The 14,938-nt window shown below is 47.5% G+C and overlaps 3 protein-coding genes across 4 annotated transcripts in view; 1 reads left to right on the top strand and 2 right to left on the bottom strand.

Annotated features, from left to right (window-relative positions):
* CUL4A (cullin 4A) overlaps nucleotides 1-2,560 on the bottom strand; it is a 55,933-nt gene extending 53,373 nt beyond the window's left edge. The window contains exons 1-2 of the mRNA XM_050767060.1: nucleotides 2,396-2,560; nucleotides 2,084-2,199 (exon numbers count right to left, since the gene is read on the bottom strand). Of these exons, the coding sequence (XP_050623017.1) occupies nucleotides 2,084-2,199; nucleotides 2,396-2,543 (264 nt within the window). The 5' untranslated portion in view covers nucleotides 2,544-2,560. The remainder of the gene's footprint in view (nucleotides 1-2,083; nucleotides 2,200-2,395) is intronic.
* The window catches only part of LAMP1 (lysosomal associated membrane protein 1), a 127,720-nt gene extending 124,042 nt beyond the window's left edge, over nucleotides 1-3,678 (bottom strand). Inside the window, exon 1 of the mRNA XM_050767027.1 lies at nucleotides 3,675-3,678. The gene's annotated coding sequence lies outside the window, so the exon portion shown is untranslated. The remainder of the gene's footprint in view (nucleotides 1-3,674) is intronic.
* The window catches only part of PCID2 (PCI domain containing 2), a 52,387-nt gene continuing 40,602 nt past the window's right edge, over nucleotides 3,154-14,938 (top strand). For both annotated transcript variants that reach the window (XM_050767038.1, XM_050767037.1), the window contains exons 1-3: nucleotides 3,154-3,571; nucleotides 12,171-12,260; nucleotides 14,382-14,455. In XM_050767038.1, coding sequence (XP_050622995.1) covers nucleotides 3,536-3,571; nucleotides 12,171-12,260; nucleotides 14,382-14,455 — 200 coding nt within the window. In that variant the 5' untranslated portion in view covers nucleotides 3,154-3,535. The remainder of the gene's footprint in view (nucleotides 3,572-12,170; nucleotides 12,261-14,381; nucleotides 14,456-14,938) is intronic.

Here is a 14,938-nt window from a genome sequence, read left to right as displayed (position 1 = left end):
ACAAGTTGAAGACTACGGAGAAAATATTTGTAAGGCGAATATCTGATATAGGACTTGTATCCAGAATACTTAATAAACTCAAATACTCAATAGTAAGAAAATAACCAACACAACAAAAATGAGCAAAATATTTAAATAGACACTTCGTCTAAAAAGATACATAGAATGGCAAGTAAATATGAAGATGCTTCACATCAGAGGGAAATGCAAACTAAAACCACAGGGACACTCCACCACACACCCACTAGCGCAGCTAAAATTATAGGCTGAGGACACCACATGCTGGTGGCGGACTGGAACTGGAACTCCCATACACTGCTGGGAGAGGCACAAAAGGGGCAGCCACTGTGAAAAACAAGAAATTTCATAAAAAGGTAAACATATATTTTCCATATGACCCTTGAGAACTTACTTCTAGATAAAGAAGTAAGCAGAACTTACCTGAGAGGAATAAGAATGTATGTCCAAACAAAGGGTCATTCACAGATGTTCACAGCAGCTTTATTTAAAACAACCCAAGGCCGGTGCAGGGGCTCACGCCTGTAATCGCAACACTTTGAGAGGCCAAGGCAGGCGGATCACCTGAGGTCAGGAGTTTGAGACCAGCCTGACCAACATGGTGAAAATACAAAAATTAGCCAGGTGTGGTGGCGGGTGCCTGTAATCTCAGCTACTTGGGAGGCTGAGGCAGGGGAATCGCTTCAATCTGCGAGGTTGCAGTGAGCCAAGATCGCGCCACTGCACTCCAGCCTGGGGTGACAAGAAACTCTATCTCAAAGAAACAAATAAAAAACCCCAAACATGGACACTCAAATGTCCATTAACTGATGAATGGAGAAAATAACTGTGGTATACCCATTCTATGAGGTAATAAACAAGTTACAATCACATTGCGTGCACATGAATCTCAAAAGCACTGTCCTAAGTGAATGAAGCCAGACACTACAAAATAGATGACTGCATTTAGATAACGTTCTGGAAATGACAAAATATAGCGACAGAAAGCAAATGGGGGACTGCCAAGGATTAGGAGTCAGGGGAGAGGGCTGATTGCAAAAGTGGTCATGGCAATTTCGGGGGTGGTAAAAATATTCTACCATTCTACCAAGAAGAGTCTATCTTGACCATGGTGCCGGTTACATAACTGTATATATACATCTGTTAAAACTTCTTGGAGTGCATATTATATGTAGACTGTATCTCAAAGCTGACAAGAAAACATAATTCACTTATACTTCAGACAAAGAATGGATGTGTATGTACACCAAACTGTCAACAGTTTTCTTTGGGTGGTAGGAGTATAGGTGATTGAAGTCTTCTTTTATATATTTTTTATAATTTTTACAATGCAGTCACTTGCATATCCAGAAAAGAATTTTTTAAATTCAAGTATTTTCACAGAAATAATTGTATGACACATCGTGACCCAAAATGTAGATATCAGACTACTTAATGAACGTTGTTTTACAAAAAGACGACGCCAGAAAAAAACATCCGCATGTAAATAAAATATCCAAGTACGGTAAAATGCACTTTTAGCCATTTTTTGTTACTTTATAAATGGAACACCATCACTTTGAATTAAACGCTACAAAATCTGAATATCTTAAAGGCAACCACTGATCACAAAACAGAGAAGAAAACCACTGTTTTTGAATTTTGAAGTTTTTCAAAATCTGAATATCTTAAAGGGAACCATTAATCACAAAACACAACAGAGAAAAAACCCTATTACTGTGGCAAGTGACACAGTACTAACAGTTTTATTTATAACGAGAGAAATAATTTGCTGTATACTTGCAAAATATGAGTCACGTGGCTCCTAGAAACACACCTCCTTCTCTTCGGTAATGGGATAACTTTAAGAATCGTTCTAAGCAGCTTAAGCCTGAAAACAAAAATTCCACCACGGCAATAAACAAAACCACTTGTTGCCTCTGGGGCTCCCGGCCCTGCAGTGGAGGCAAACGCCCTGCCTTTCCGCTCCCCGGCGAGAGCCTGCGAGGCACTCGGAGCGGCCGCCCGGCCGCGTCTGCGTCACGCGGGGCAGGAGCGGCGCCCCCAGCCTCGGCCGCCGCCTCACCTGGTAGAGCTCCTCGAGGTTGTACCTGATGGAGGTGCTGCTCTGCACGGCCCGCACCGCCTCGTGCAGCTTCCGCCACGTGTCTTGCGTGTAGTTGTCGGGCAGCCGGGGTCTGTCTGCAGGGCGGAGAGAGAGCGGGCGGCTCAGGGCGCGCCGCGAAGCGCCCCGCGTCGCCACCCCCGACCCGGCCGGCGCCCCAGCGCCCGCGCTCAAGAGGCCCGTACGGATATCGGGCCTTCCCCCCAGGGCGGGCGGGGTCTCGTGGGGCCCCCGCTGGGGTCGCCCGGCCCTCGACCCGGCCGCCGCACCCACCTCGGAAGTTCTTGATGACCAGCTTCTTGGAGCCGCCCGCGCCCCCCGGCTTGGCGGGCGCGGCGGCCAGGGCCGCGGGCTTGGTGAGGCCGTTGGTGCGGCCCACGAGCGCCGAGAAGCTGCCCTTCCGCGGGGCCTCGTCCGCCATGGCTGGGCCGGAACCGCCGCGCCCCGCCCCGAGCGCCGCCGCCCGCCCAGCTCCGCTCCGCCCGCCCCGGTCCGCGCGGCCTCCGCCCAGTCCTCCTCGCGCGCCCCGCCCCGCCCCGCCCGCGTGCCCGAGTCCAACCGCCGCCGCGCCCGGCTACTCCTGAGCCCTTAGGGGCGCGCGCTGGGAACCCCTCCTGAGGGATCGGCCCCCCCTAAGAGCTTCGGACACCCATTCCTGGCTCGAGGGCGCGCGCCGGGACCCCCACCCCCGCCCCCGAGGGATCGGGACAGCCCCGGTTCCGGGGGGCGCACCGGGACACCCCCGGGGCTCTGGGTACCCCCTCCTGGCTCGGGGGTGCGTGCCGGGGGCCCCCTCCTGAGGGGCTCGGGAGCCGGGACCCCCTCCTGAGGGCCCCAGGGAGCGCTCCTCCTGAGGGTTCGGCACCCCCACCCGGGGCGTGAGACCACCTCTAGGGCTCGGGGGTGCGCGCCGGGACGTGCCCCAACTTCTGAAGGCTCGGGAGCGCGCGGCGGAGGCACCTTATGAGAGCTCGGGAGCGCGCGCCATGTCCCTCCCCTCCACCCCCGCTCGGGCGCGCGCGTCCCGAGTCCCTGGCCCAGCCCGGCGCGGAGCGTGATCCGCGGCCTCGTTTTCACAAGGGGCAGTCGAGGGGACAGCGCAGTGAAAGGCACTTTAGCAGTGGGGCTGTTCTCGCCACTGGACCCCAAACCCCTCAGCCCGGGCGGGCCCGAACACACAATCAGAGTCGCTGGCGTCCCGGCTGAGAGGACGGGGGCCCGACAGAAAGACCCTGGGACCCCTTAGCCCGAGCGTGTCGCCGAGCCGGTCCCCGGATTCTCCCTCCGGAACCAGCCTGCGCACAGGCGACGGGGTCGGGGGCTCCGGGACCCAGACGGACCGAGGGCCGGAAGTGACGCCAGCTGTCCCGCTTGGGGTGTAGGGGGTGGCGCTCTGTGCTCGGCGGCGCTGCCATGGCACACATTACCATCAACCAGTACCTGCAGCAGGTGGGTCCTAGCCGGGGAGCGCGCGGCGGTGTGGCTGGCCCTCGGCGTGTTCCGTGTGTCCCCTCCTGCCTTGGACCCTCAGGCGTCTTCCTTTCGCGCCTCGCCCCCTGTCCTCTGTCCGGGTCCCCGGCGGGCAGCGGCGCGAGCCGACTGAAAGGCCGAACAGCGGCGGCCGGGGCTCCCCTGCAGGGCCGCCGTGGGGGCCGGGCGGTGTCCGTGGATCGCGGAGTTGTCGCGGTGTAAGTAGACGCGGGGGCTCCAGGTCACTGCCCTCATTGCTGGCGTGTGTGGCCGCGCCCCCAGGGGGCCCGAAGGGCCTGCGAGCCGCGCCAAGGGCCCGGTGTGGGCGGTGCTGTGTCGGGTGGACGCTGCTTCCCAGTAGGATGCGGGATGACTTCGGGGACTCCAGGAGGCGATGGAGGGGTAAGCGCGAGGCTGTGGCCGTGTTGCAGGCCGGGCTGGTGTCCCTGGTCTTCGCTGTGTTTTAACGCCCTTCACTCTCCAAGCACAATGCACACTTCATATCGCTCGGTAGATGCGTGTGACGGGTGTTGTTCAACAGCCTTACAGGCTTCAAAGTGCATATTCTTTCCACTTAACTATGCCTGTCCTCAGAACCAGCACTGTGGTAACAGGAATAGGAAAAATAGGGAATGGATTTTTTTTTTTTTTTTTTTTTTTTTTTTTTTTTTTTTTTTTTTTTTTTTTGAGACGGAGTCTCGCTCTGCCGCCCAGGCTGGAGTGCAGTGGCCGGATCTCAGCTCACTGCAAGCTCCGCCTCCCGGGTTCACGCCATTCTCCTGCCTCAGCCTCCCGAGTAGCTGGGACTACAGGCGCCGCCACCTCGCCGGCTAGTTTTTTGTATTTTTTTTTTTTTTTTTAAAGTAGAGACGGGGTTTCACCGTGTCAGCCAGGATGGTCTCGATCTCCTGACCTCGTGATCCGCCCGTCTCGGCCTCCCAAAGTGCTGGGATTACAGGCTTGAGCCACCGCGCCCGGCCTAGGGAATGGATTTTTAAAATAATTGAAGGAAACATTACCAGGACGTGGTGAATAAGAATGGGTGGGCTGAGGGACACCGAGGAGTTAAGAATGATTCCCAGGTTTGTAGTCTGGGAAAAAGATGAATAGAGTGGATTTGGAGGGAGAAATAAATTAAGTTTTGGGCATGTTGAGTTTGAGGTATCTGCTGACAACTAGGTAAAGATACGAACTTGACAGCCGAAAAGTCTGACATCATTGGGACCAGCAGGTGCTTGGTGAATTGAGAAAACTGGTTAAAACAGGAATCACGAAAAGATGGATATATGCTTTTAACTTAAAACATGAAAGTATACGTTCACTTGCCAATTTTTTTTTTTAACCGCTTACCTCTAGTTTGATACTTGCCAATCTTTGGATGTAGGCCCAAGGCCTTTTCTTTAGGCTGTATGTTTTGGCCTAATCTTTGCAGAGTTAACATTTTCCAATATAAGTTTATTTAAAGTTAAGGATATAGGCATTTAAGAACCACTTTGATACGATTATCTTTAGAATTTTCTTAATCTTTTACAATTTTTCCCCCACACCTTTTTTTTTTTTAAGAAACTCAAGTGAGCCTTTTAAAAACTTGCAACTTAGCTTATAGAGAAACAACTGCTTCCTTTTGCATTCATATTTCATTGATGACCTTAAAAGTACATAACTACCGTAACAGGTTCAGCTAGCAAAAATGGATTTGAGAACAAACACATCTGGATATGAGAACACATACAACTAAGCTGGCAAAAGCTTGCAATGTATTAGAGTGAAGCCTACTTGCTGGAAGTCCTCATCATGCCTTGGGCATCAGCTCGTGTATTTCAGGAAGGGTTTGGAGAGAGTCATAATTCCAATTCAAGTCAGTTAAAGTGAGACTGGTAAGCGAGCTTCTACTCTATGTGTGTAAGCTGAAGTTTAAACAGACTGATTTGGGTTAAAGATACAAATCTGAGACTCCTTGATATACACATGTTGGGAAAGACTGAGAAGGGGTGACCCAGGGAACAAGTAGAGAGTGGACAGGGGCTGGGCCCAGGATGGACCTCTATAGAGATGTGCATGCCTACGTCTCCACAAAGGGCAGTGTAGCCACTAACGTGAGACAGGAAAAGTCCACTTCCTCCTAATTTTGATGTATAAAAGTATTTCTGGTTGGACTAGCATGTTACCTAGGTTTTATGTATTAAGAGTTTTTTTTTTTTTTTGAGACAGAGTTTGGCTCTGTCCTCCAGACTGGAGTGCAGTGGCGCAATCTGGGCTCACTGCAAGCTCCGCCTCCCGGGTTCACACCATTCTCCTGCCTCAGCCTCCTGAGTAGCTGGGACTACAGGCGCCCGCCACCTTGCCCAGCTAATTTTTTGTATTTTTTTAGTAGAGACAGGGTTTCACCGTGTTAGCCAGGATAGTCTCAATCTCCTGACCTCATGATCCGCCCGCCTCGGCCTCCCAAAGTACTGGGATTACAGGAGTGAGCCACCGCGCCCGGCCATATTAACAGATTCTTGAATATTTTTAAAAAATAGGTGCCTCTTTGATAGAGAACGGCAGCCTGTTGCACACGGTAACACAGTATGTTTGATTTGTTGTATAGGAACATAGGTGCCAATGTAACTGTATCTCTTTGGGAATAAAACCGTCATTTGCACATTCATCAAAGCTAGGAAGTTGGGGGAAATCATTGACTCCTCCTTTAGTCCTTTACCTAACTGGATGTATCTCCGAAGGCTCTCAAATCCATCCCTTCTTTATCTGTTGCCACACGCTCCCCAGCCAGGACCCACCGGCTGTAGGCACTGGTTGATGGTTTCCTTTACTTTGCCCTTTCCAAGGGAAACATAGCAAAGAGGGCATAGACTTTAAAGACAATAAGACTTCAGCTGAAATCCTGGCATTTTTACTAATTCTGGGACGATGACAAGTTATCATCCTTCTGTGACTTCTCCTATCGACTTCTGTGACTCTCCATCTCTAAACAGGGTTCGCGAAAGTTTTGAGGAAAAAAGACCATGAATACACAGTAAATGCATTTGCTTAGTAAATGATAGTTCTGGTATTTTATTGAAGAAGAGTTGAGCATCTGCCTCTGTTACTAAAACTTGATTGACTCTGTTTCCTCCAGGGAAAGTTCCAGATGCTTTAACACATCATCTGGTCTGTTTACCTGTTAACTTGGCGTCACCAGTCTAAAGGTTTATTTCACTTGTGCTGAATGTACCGTGGCCCCCGCCGAAGTACTCATAACTTAAATTTACCATTTAACCATTTTAAAGTACACAATTAAGTACATTCACAATATTGCACAACCATCACCATTATCCAGAATTTTTTTGTCACCCCAAATGGAAACGTCGTAAGCATTAAGCAGTCACTCCCTGTTCCTGCCTCCCCGAGCCGATCAACCGCTAATCTACTTTCTGTCTGTGTGGATTTGCTGATTGTGGTGATTTCAGTATGTGGCTTTTGTGTGTCTTTTACTTACATCATGTTTTCAGGGTTCATCTGTGTTGGAGCGTGTATCAGTGTGTCATTCCTTTTCATGGCTAATGATACTGCATCATATGGAATATTTTGTTTATCCATTCGTCAGTTGATGGACCACTTCGGTTGTTTCCTCTTTTTGGCTATTGTGCTGCTGCTGTGAACATTCATGCACATGTTTTGTTTTCTTTTTGGCATATACCTAAGAGTAGAATTGCTGAGTCATATGGTAATTCTGTGTTTAACTTCTTGAAGAAATGCCAAAGCAGCTAGCTGCATCATTTTACATTTTCACCAGCAATGTATGAGGGTTGCAATGTCTTCACTTCCTTGTCCACACTTGTTTTTTCCATTCTTTCTATTATGGCCATCCTGCGGGGTGTGGAGTGTTATCTTCTTGTGGCACCCCATGATCTTTCTTGTCCCAAAGATTTTCTTCATTATGTTCCTTTTGCCAAGAACACCTCTCCTTTTTACAGGTGTAGTGAACACCTTTATTTAGGGAATCAGCTTTGAGTTACATACTTTACTCCTCAATCTTGAATAGTTCTTCATATTGCCTTTCAAGAGTTTATGGAATTGGAAAGTTTGACTGTTCAGAAGTGACTTCAGAGATTCATGACCTGTAACGATTTTGAATTTTTAAAAGAGTTTTGAATTCCAGGAGTAGATGGTGCCCACTGTGGACCAGACTAGTGGGTGTGTGGGGCATGCAGCAGCCACAAGAAAGTCTTCCTGGGGCCAGAGCCAGGGAGCATCCCCTGGTGAGCCAGGCCTGGGGGTGCCGCTCAGAAGGTGCTCACTTGGAGTCTGGTTGTGTGGTCCCGTTGAGGGCTGAAGGCTCTGCAGCATGAGATGTTAAGAATTGGCCAGGTGGCTGGGCTGCTAGGGGTCCTGCGTCCACTGTGGTGCCAGTCGCACTTTTAGTGCTTGCTGGTACTGTCTGTTGCCATCCCTGCTTTTCCTCTTCACACCCCCAGCCTTCTCACAATTTAGTCATTGAGGCAGGGGCATTGATAGGACCACCCTTGGGACACATTCATGCCTACCAAGCAAGCTGGGGCCCTCCTTGGACTCAAGGCCCTGTGGCACTGAGCCCTCCTCTAGTCAGGTCACACCTGGGACACTGGGTGCAGCCCAGGTGGGTGTGGCCAAGTGGAGTTGAGGATGTGGTGACATCACCCTGCATATGTGCAGGGACCACCCGGGGAGGTCACAGGCAAAAGAGGGTTACCAGTGAGTGCCCCCAGCAGGGGTCTCCACCTCTCCTTGGAGGGACCCGGTGTCTGGACTCCAGGGCTTGATCCCTTCGTGACCACTGTGTCCCCAGTGTGTTCGGTCATTGAAGTATGCTTCCATTCCACAGTGCTTGCTCCAAGTCTGGGACTCTCAGTGCCCCATAGGTTCCCTCTGCAGAGAGCCCTGGAGGCCTTGGCGACATCAGAACGTCGTGCTCAAGTGTGACCGGTCACCAGAGTACTGATGTTAACCAGAACAAGGCCTCTTAGGCTCCTGGGGCTGGGCCCACTGCAAGGCCCTGGGTGGTGCGAGTGATTGCACAGTATGGGGCCCAGCGTGCCTGGAACCATAAGCAGGGGTGGCTGTGGGGAACTCTTAGCTTGAACCTCCTGTTTGTGTGGAGCCAAAGAGAGCACGGCTCGGCCAGCAGGCTCCAGAACGGCTTTCTAGCCAGAAGCGCCTTAGTTGAGCAAGGTTGGAGTCTGTTGGGGCTCCTGTGGCTAGGCATGCCCACACGGCACAGGGAGGGCCACTTTGGAAGGCATGTCCTCTTTGGGGCTAAACTGACTAGTACTGGTTTTCTTGGGGGACCTGCAGACCAAGACCTGGGCGGGATCCGTCATTTTACCTTCCAGCCCAGGGCCAGCTACTGATGGGAGGGCAAGCAGGGAAGACCCTGTGTGCCTGCCCAGCCCAGGCAGTCGCCTCCCTCGTCCTTGAGGGTGCTGTTCCGTTGCATCTGGTCAGGTGGTCTCGAGGGAGCCAGATGAGGCCCCTTTGGAGCTGGGCAGCAGTGAGTTCTTGCAGGGAGTGGGCAGGGGACACGGGAAAGCCTCCTGCAGATAATGGGCAGATGCCAGTGTTGTCTTCTTGGGGCCACCTTCAGCTTGATGATGATGATTGGCAAATGCAATGTTGTAAATTGCAAAATACTGATCTCTAGCATGGTCATTTTAAAGAGGAAACCTAACCCTTTCCCCTAAACAGTTGAGGATCTTAGTATCCATCTGTCTGTCTTTTAGATTAAATTCCTAAACCTGTGGCCAGGGCTATGAAGAGAAACTTAGTTTTCATAATACTTGGGCCCAAATCATCTTGCACCCATTGTGACTTTGAAAATGTGAGGAGCTGGGATATGATGTGACCTTGAGCAGCAGCCTGTGACCTTACATGGACTGGGGCAGGAGGGCTGCCTCTGAATGGCTGTAATTTCCCTATGAAGGCATAAAACCTGGAAGTCTTCAGATGGCTTCAGCTGAAGAAAAAGTTAAGCTCCTGCTCACACCTCCAACCCAAATCCCATGGGACTCTCCCTTCTGCTCTGTGCCAGTGCTGCTCATTCTCACTGACAACTGTGGTCCCAGCGACACCAGCCCACCCACTACACTCACAAGCCGTTCAGGATTCGGGCCCCCATGCCACCACCAACATCTACTCAGTGATGATGAAATTCAGGATTTCTTTTTTTTTGGGGGCAGTCTTTTCGTCCTTAGAATAAGGACAGTCAAATCCCACAAACCACTGTTTTCAAAGGTTACTCATATTCTTTTTTCTGATATCCACTTAGGTATGTATTTTCTATTTGTTTCAATTTTAAGGTTTGTCTTTCTATTTTATTTCTTGAACGGGGTTGTAAGTAACTGTTCTGTTTAAAGGTGTGCTCAGAAACTTTCCTTCTATCTCTCTCTCACCTCATTCTACCCCCTCTCTAGAAAGATAATCATTTTCATTAGATTCTGCCTTCTCCATCCTGTATTTCCTTTTGGGATGTACATGTGACACAGAGACATAAACACGTATTTTTCTTGTTTCCCTTCATTCTTATACAAAAGGCAGCATTCTGTACATACTCTTCTACAACTTGCTTTTTTCACTTAACTGTATCTTCCTGGAAATTATTCCATGAAAATTCATAGAGATCTTCCTCATTTTCAAAAAATGGTTGCATAGTGTGCCTCAAAATACATGTTTCACAGAGTATTCAGCCAGTCTATATGGATGGATATTTAGTTTGTGTCCAATATTTTGTGATTACATGTAGCCAAGTATAAATATCTTCTGTTTCTAGTTGTAAGTCCCTGGAAGTGTGATTACTGTTTCAAAATGTAAATGCATATGTAGTTGTATGGAATAGTCAGGTGGGAAATTCCTTATCATTTAAGTTAGTCTTGAGGAAGGTCGTGTCAGCCTCCCAGTCATACCCTGAGTTGAACAATGGGGTAGGAGGAGTTGGGCTCCAGCGTGTTGAACTGGTGGCATGTATCTCCTTTTCTTCTGGGTATAGACTCCTGGGCACAGGATTACTGGGTGAGAGAGTAGGCATTTGCTTGCTTTAGTAGAATACCAATTTTCTTCTAAAAATTTACCCCAACTTACCCCACCACCAATGTGTGAGCCTTCTGGTTGCCTCAGGCTCCTGGCAACACTTGGCGTCATCAGCCTTCCTAGTTGTAAGTACTCTGGTGGGTGTAGAGGAAGCTCATCTGCTTGTGCTTTTTGGCCATTTGCACATCCATGTTATGACATCCCCGGTCAGTCTTGTGTTACCATAAAATGTAAATATTTAAATTTCTCATAGTTAAATTATACTGTATCTAAAGCATTGTGCTTGCCTTTTTGCTTAGTTAGAATTTTTGTGTCTTTTTTTTTTTATGAGACAGAGTCTCACTCTGTGGCCCAGACTGGAATGCAGTGGCGTCATCTTGGCTCACTGCAAGCTCTACCTCCTGGGTTCATGCCATTCTGCGTCAGCCTCCTGAGTAGCTGGGACTACAGGCGCCACCACCACGCCCAGCTAATTTTTTTGTATTTTTAGTAGAAACGGGGTTTCAGTGTGTTAGCCAGGAGGGTCTCGATCTCTTGACCTCGTGATCCGCCCGCCTCGGCCTCCCAAAGTGCTGGGATTACAGGCATGAGTCACCGCGCCCTGCCATTTTTTTTGTAAATATAATTTAAAAGCATATTTGGTTTTCTAATTATAAAATATCTGTTGTGGCAGGAGCTAGATAGGGCAAAAGGCTCCCGGGTCTCCCAGTCTCCACCTCATGGTCCGCGTAGTCAGCTGGTGTGGTGTGATCCAGGCCCTGCATTCTTTCCTGTGTTTACATGTTGTACATAATTTTTCTCTTCTTTTTTCTCCCAAATCAAGTTATACAGTTTTCCTGCAGTTAACTTTTTTTTTTCATTTATTCATCATATTGTGGACATTTTCTCATGTTACTACGTATAGATCTATTTTATTCGTTATAACAGCAGCCAAGTATCGCATTATATGAATGTGTCATCTATTTAGCTATTTCCATTTTCCTTTTATTTTATATTAAGGTTGAGTGGAAGCTTTTTGAATTTTGGATATATGTGGTTTTTAACCTGATTTCTTTTTCATAAGCTGTATATTTGGATTTTCAAACATATATCAGTGTGATCGAGTAAAACTAGAATAATTCACCTTCATGAAGAGCTGCCTGATAAACCACTGACTTATTTTTATTAGCTTGACCTGTTTTTTTTTGCTTCAGGAACATCTGTTTTTATTTTTTTGTGTCTGTTTGTTTTAAAGAGACAGGTCTTGCTGTGTTGTCCAGGATGGTCTCGAACTCCTGGCCTCAAGCAATCCTTCCTCAGCCTCACAAAGTGCTGGGATTACAGGCCTGAGCCAGCCAGGAACATCCTATTTTGAAATGAAATTATTGTTTATCCACTGCAGGGAGTAGTGACCCCCTGTTACATTTTGATTATTCTGTCTCCTTTCAAACTAGGGGAAAATGAATTTTCCCCTGTGTGGCATTCAATGTATTGTTGTAGGTTTTATTGGAACAGAATATTTTATTTTCTACTTAGGTTTCCCTTTCAAATGTTTCAGGTGTACGAAGCCATCGACACCAGAGATGGAGCATCTTGTGCAGAGTTGGTGTCTTTTAAACATCCTCATGTTGCAAACCCACGACTTCAAGTAGGTAAAAGAGCTGTGCACACAGGTGTCTGCAGAGAATTACAGGATAATCACTTTCCTAAGAGAAACGTAGAGTTTGAGTAAGAAGAAAACTAGTATTGTCACTCTTATTTGAAAATTGTAAAGTTTCTTTATGATTTATGTAATTTCAATTCATTTGTGGAGCACTGACTGTGTGGGTACGCTGTAGTGATATGGACCTCCTGCCCCTGTGTTTGATTCCTACACAGCTCTCTGAGGTTTGGAGAAGTGAGATGGTGGAGAGACGGCGGAGCTTAGACTCTGTCCAGGCCTGTGCGTTCCCAAAGCCCCATAGACGTCATGCACCACAGGTGTCTCCCATTTAAGTAGAAAGTCCGGCAAGCCAAGGCCCAGCCTGGAGTTGTACATGGAGTTTCCATGTCATCTGTGGCGTAGATGATGTTGAGGTGGTATTTTCTATAGAAAATCTTGTGGACATTTGGTAAAGCCCTGTTTCCTTATTGATACCCATTATCATATTGGGGTGTGTTTCTACTGGGAGCAGCATTTTTCTTTTGGAAGGAAAATGGGCTTATCTATTGGTGATTATGTTTGGTGGTGTACAGATTTGCAGCGGAGACCAGGTAAATCAGTCTCTGAAGTAGCAGCAGGCTTGTTTTTGTTTTTCTAATCAATACTATGTGATTCTATGTGTAGACAGTGTTGAAAACCATTGCTCTAAGTAGGAGTTAGTGCTAGAGACTTGATGAGACTCAAGCTCGCCTTGGCCAGAACACCCCATGGCTGGTGCTGTGTGCTTCATATTGTGTCACATGAGAGGACACACACTGTCCTGTTGGCTGTCTGAGATGGATCCCTTCATTGTAAAATTCCCCCCTTAAACTTTCTTCTGGTGGTTTCATTCCCCAGGGACTATAGAATGGTGATTTTTCTGATACTGTCATTCTTCTGTCTCACCATATCAGCACGGGCTCATTGCTTTTGTGAAAACAAAACAAAACAAAAAAAGTGTGCTGTAATCTATTGTGTATTAGTCCGGGTTCTCCAGAGAAACAGAGCCAATGGGATATATCGATATTTATAGAGGTTTAGTATGAGGAACTGGGTCCTGTGATTATAGAGGTCGAGAAGTCCCACACAAGGAGTGAATTCTTCCTTCCTCGACCTCTTGTTCTATTCAAGCCCTCATCAGATTGGTCACTGCCCGTCCACACTGAGGAGGGCCATCACCTTTCCTGAGTCTGCTAGTGCAACTGCCAGTGTCATCCAGAAACACCCTCACAGATGCTCCCAGAAATGACATTGTCTGGGGACTCCATGGCCAGCCAAGTTGACAGAATTAACCTTCACCTATTGAGATGTTCAGATTATCTAAAATTTGACTGTTAGGAGGAAAGGAAAACTTAGAAAGAAATGTCAGCTAGCGTAGCCCAGGAGATGAGACTGGTGCTCTCAGCAGGAAGCCGAAAAGGGTGAGTCCTAGCATAGCACCATTGGTAACTCGTTAGACCTCACTTACTAAACCTGTGATAGTTACTTAACAAGTATTTCTTGACTGACTGGTTATTAAATACTAAAATATATATGAAAGTGCCTAGAATATTTTCTGACCTGCAGAAGGCGAGACTAAATTATATTCATGGGCCTCTTGTTCCCCTGAAATATTGATAAATATTTGTTGAAGTAATGAACCATTTATTTATGAGACAGAGTATCTCTCTGTCGCCCAGCGGGTAGTGCAGTGGCACGATCTTGGCTTACTGCAACCTTCAGCACCCAGGTTCAAGCGATTCTCATGCCCAGCCTCCTGAGTAGCTGGGATTAGCAGTGTGCACCACCACACCCGGCTAATTTTTGTAATGTTTTTGTAGAAACGGGCTTTCACCATGTTGGCCAGGCTGGTCTTGAACCTCTGGCCTCAAGTGATCTGCCCACCTCGCCCTCCCAAAGTGCTGGGATTACAGGCGTGAGCCACCATGCTCACAGCCTCAACCTTTTATTTAGAGTTTTAAATATAAAGTGCTACTGTGAACTATAAAGCATAAATTTTCTTGAAACAGGTTTAAATATCTTTCTATATGTTACATTCTTTCTGTGCCTATTTATTTTACTTTTGCCATTTTTCTTTTTTAAAATCAGATGGCCTCTCCAGAGGAGAAGTGTCAGCAAGTCTTGGAACCCCCTTATGATGAAATGTTTGCAGCTCATTTAAGGTAATCTGTTGGGGAGGAAGAAAAACACACACATCTGGAAATTGCTGAATTAACTGGGTATTTTATCTTGCATTATCTTATGCTTGAAGCAGTGAATAATTGACTTTGAAAAAGTAGGAAAATGCATTTGTAATTTCACTTTGATAAAGCCTGTGAAAATTTTATACATCAGTTGTGTAATACTATTTTTAACATCACATAGTATTTACCATAGTGCCTGGATAGTGGTCTTTTTAGTAGAGTATGGAGCCTAACCATTCACTTACCCCTTTTGTGGAAATAGTATGTCTTTTTTGAAGCTCTTTACGTTACTGGGAAAGAACTAGAGTTGAGCAAAGCAAACAATGCTGCTTTTATGTACACTTCGTGTCTACTGTGTTACCTCTGAAGGATCTTTTCAGGCAGAAGATGGTGTCCTTATAGCCATGTGAGATTTGATTACTGTCTTTCAGAGCAGCCTAGGCTACAGGACCAGGGTGGGGT

The sequence above is a fragment of the Macaca thibetana genome, chromosome 17, assembly GCF_024542745.1.
Source record: "Macaca thibetana thibetana isolate TM-01 chromosome 17, ASM2454274v1, whole genome shotgun sequence".
Taxonomy (NCBI): Eukaryota; Metazoa; Chordata; class Mammalia; order Primates; family Cercopithecidae; genus Macaca; species Macaca thibetana.
Note: the sequence above shows the minus strand (reverse complement) of the source record. Positions and strands in the feature narration are given on the sequence as shown.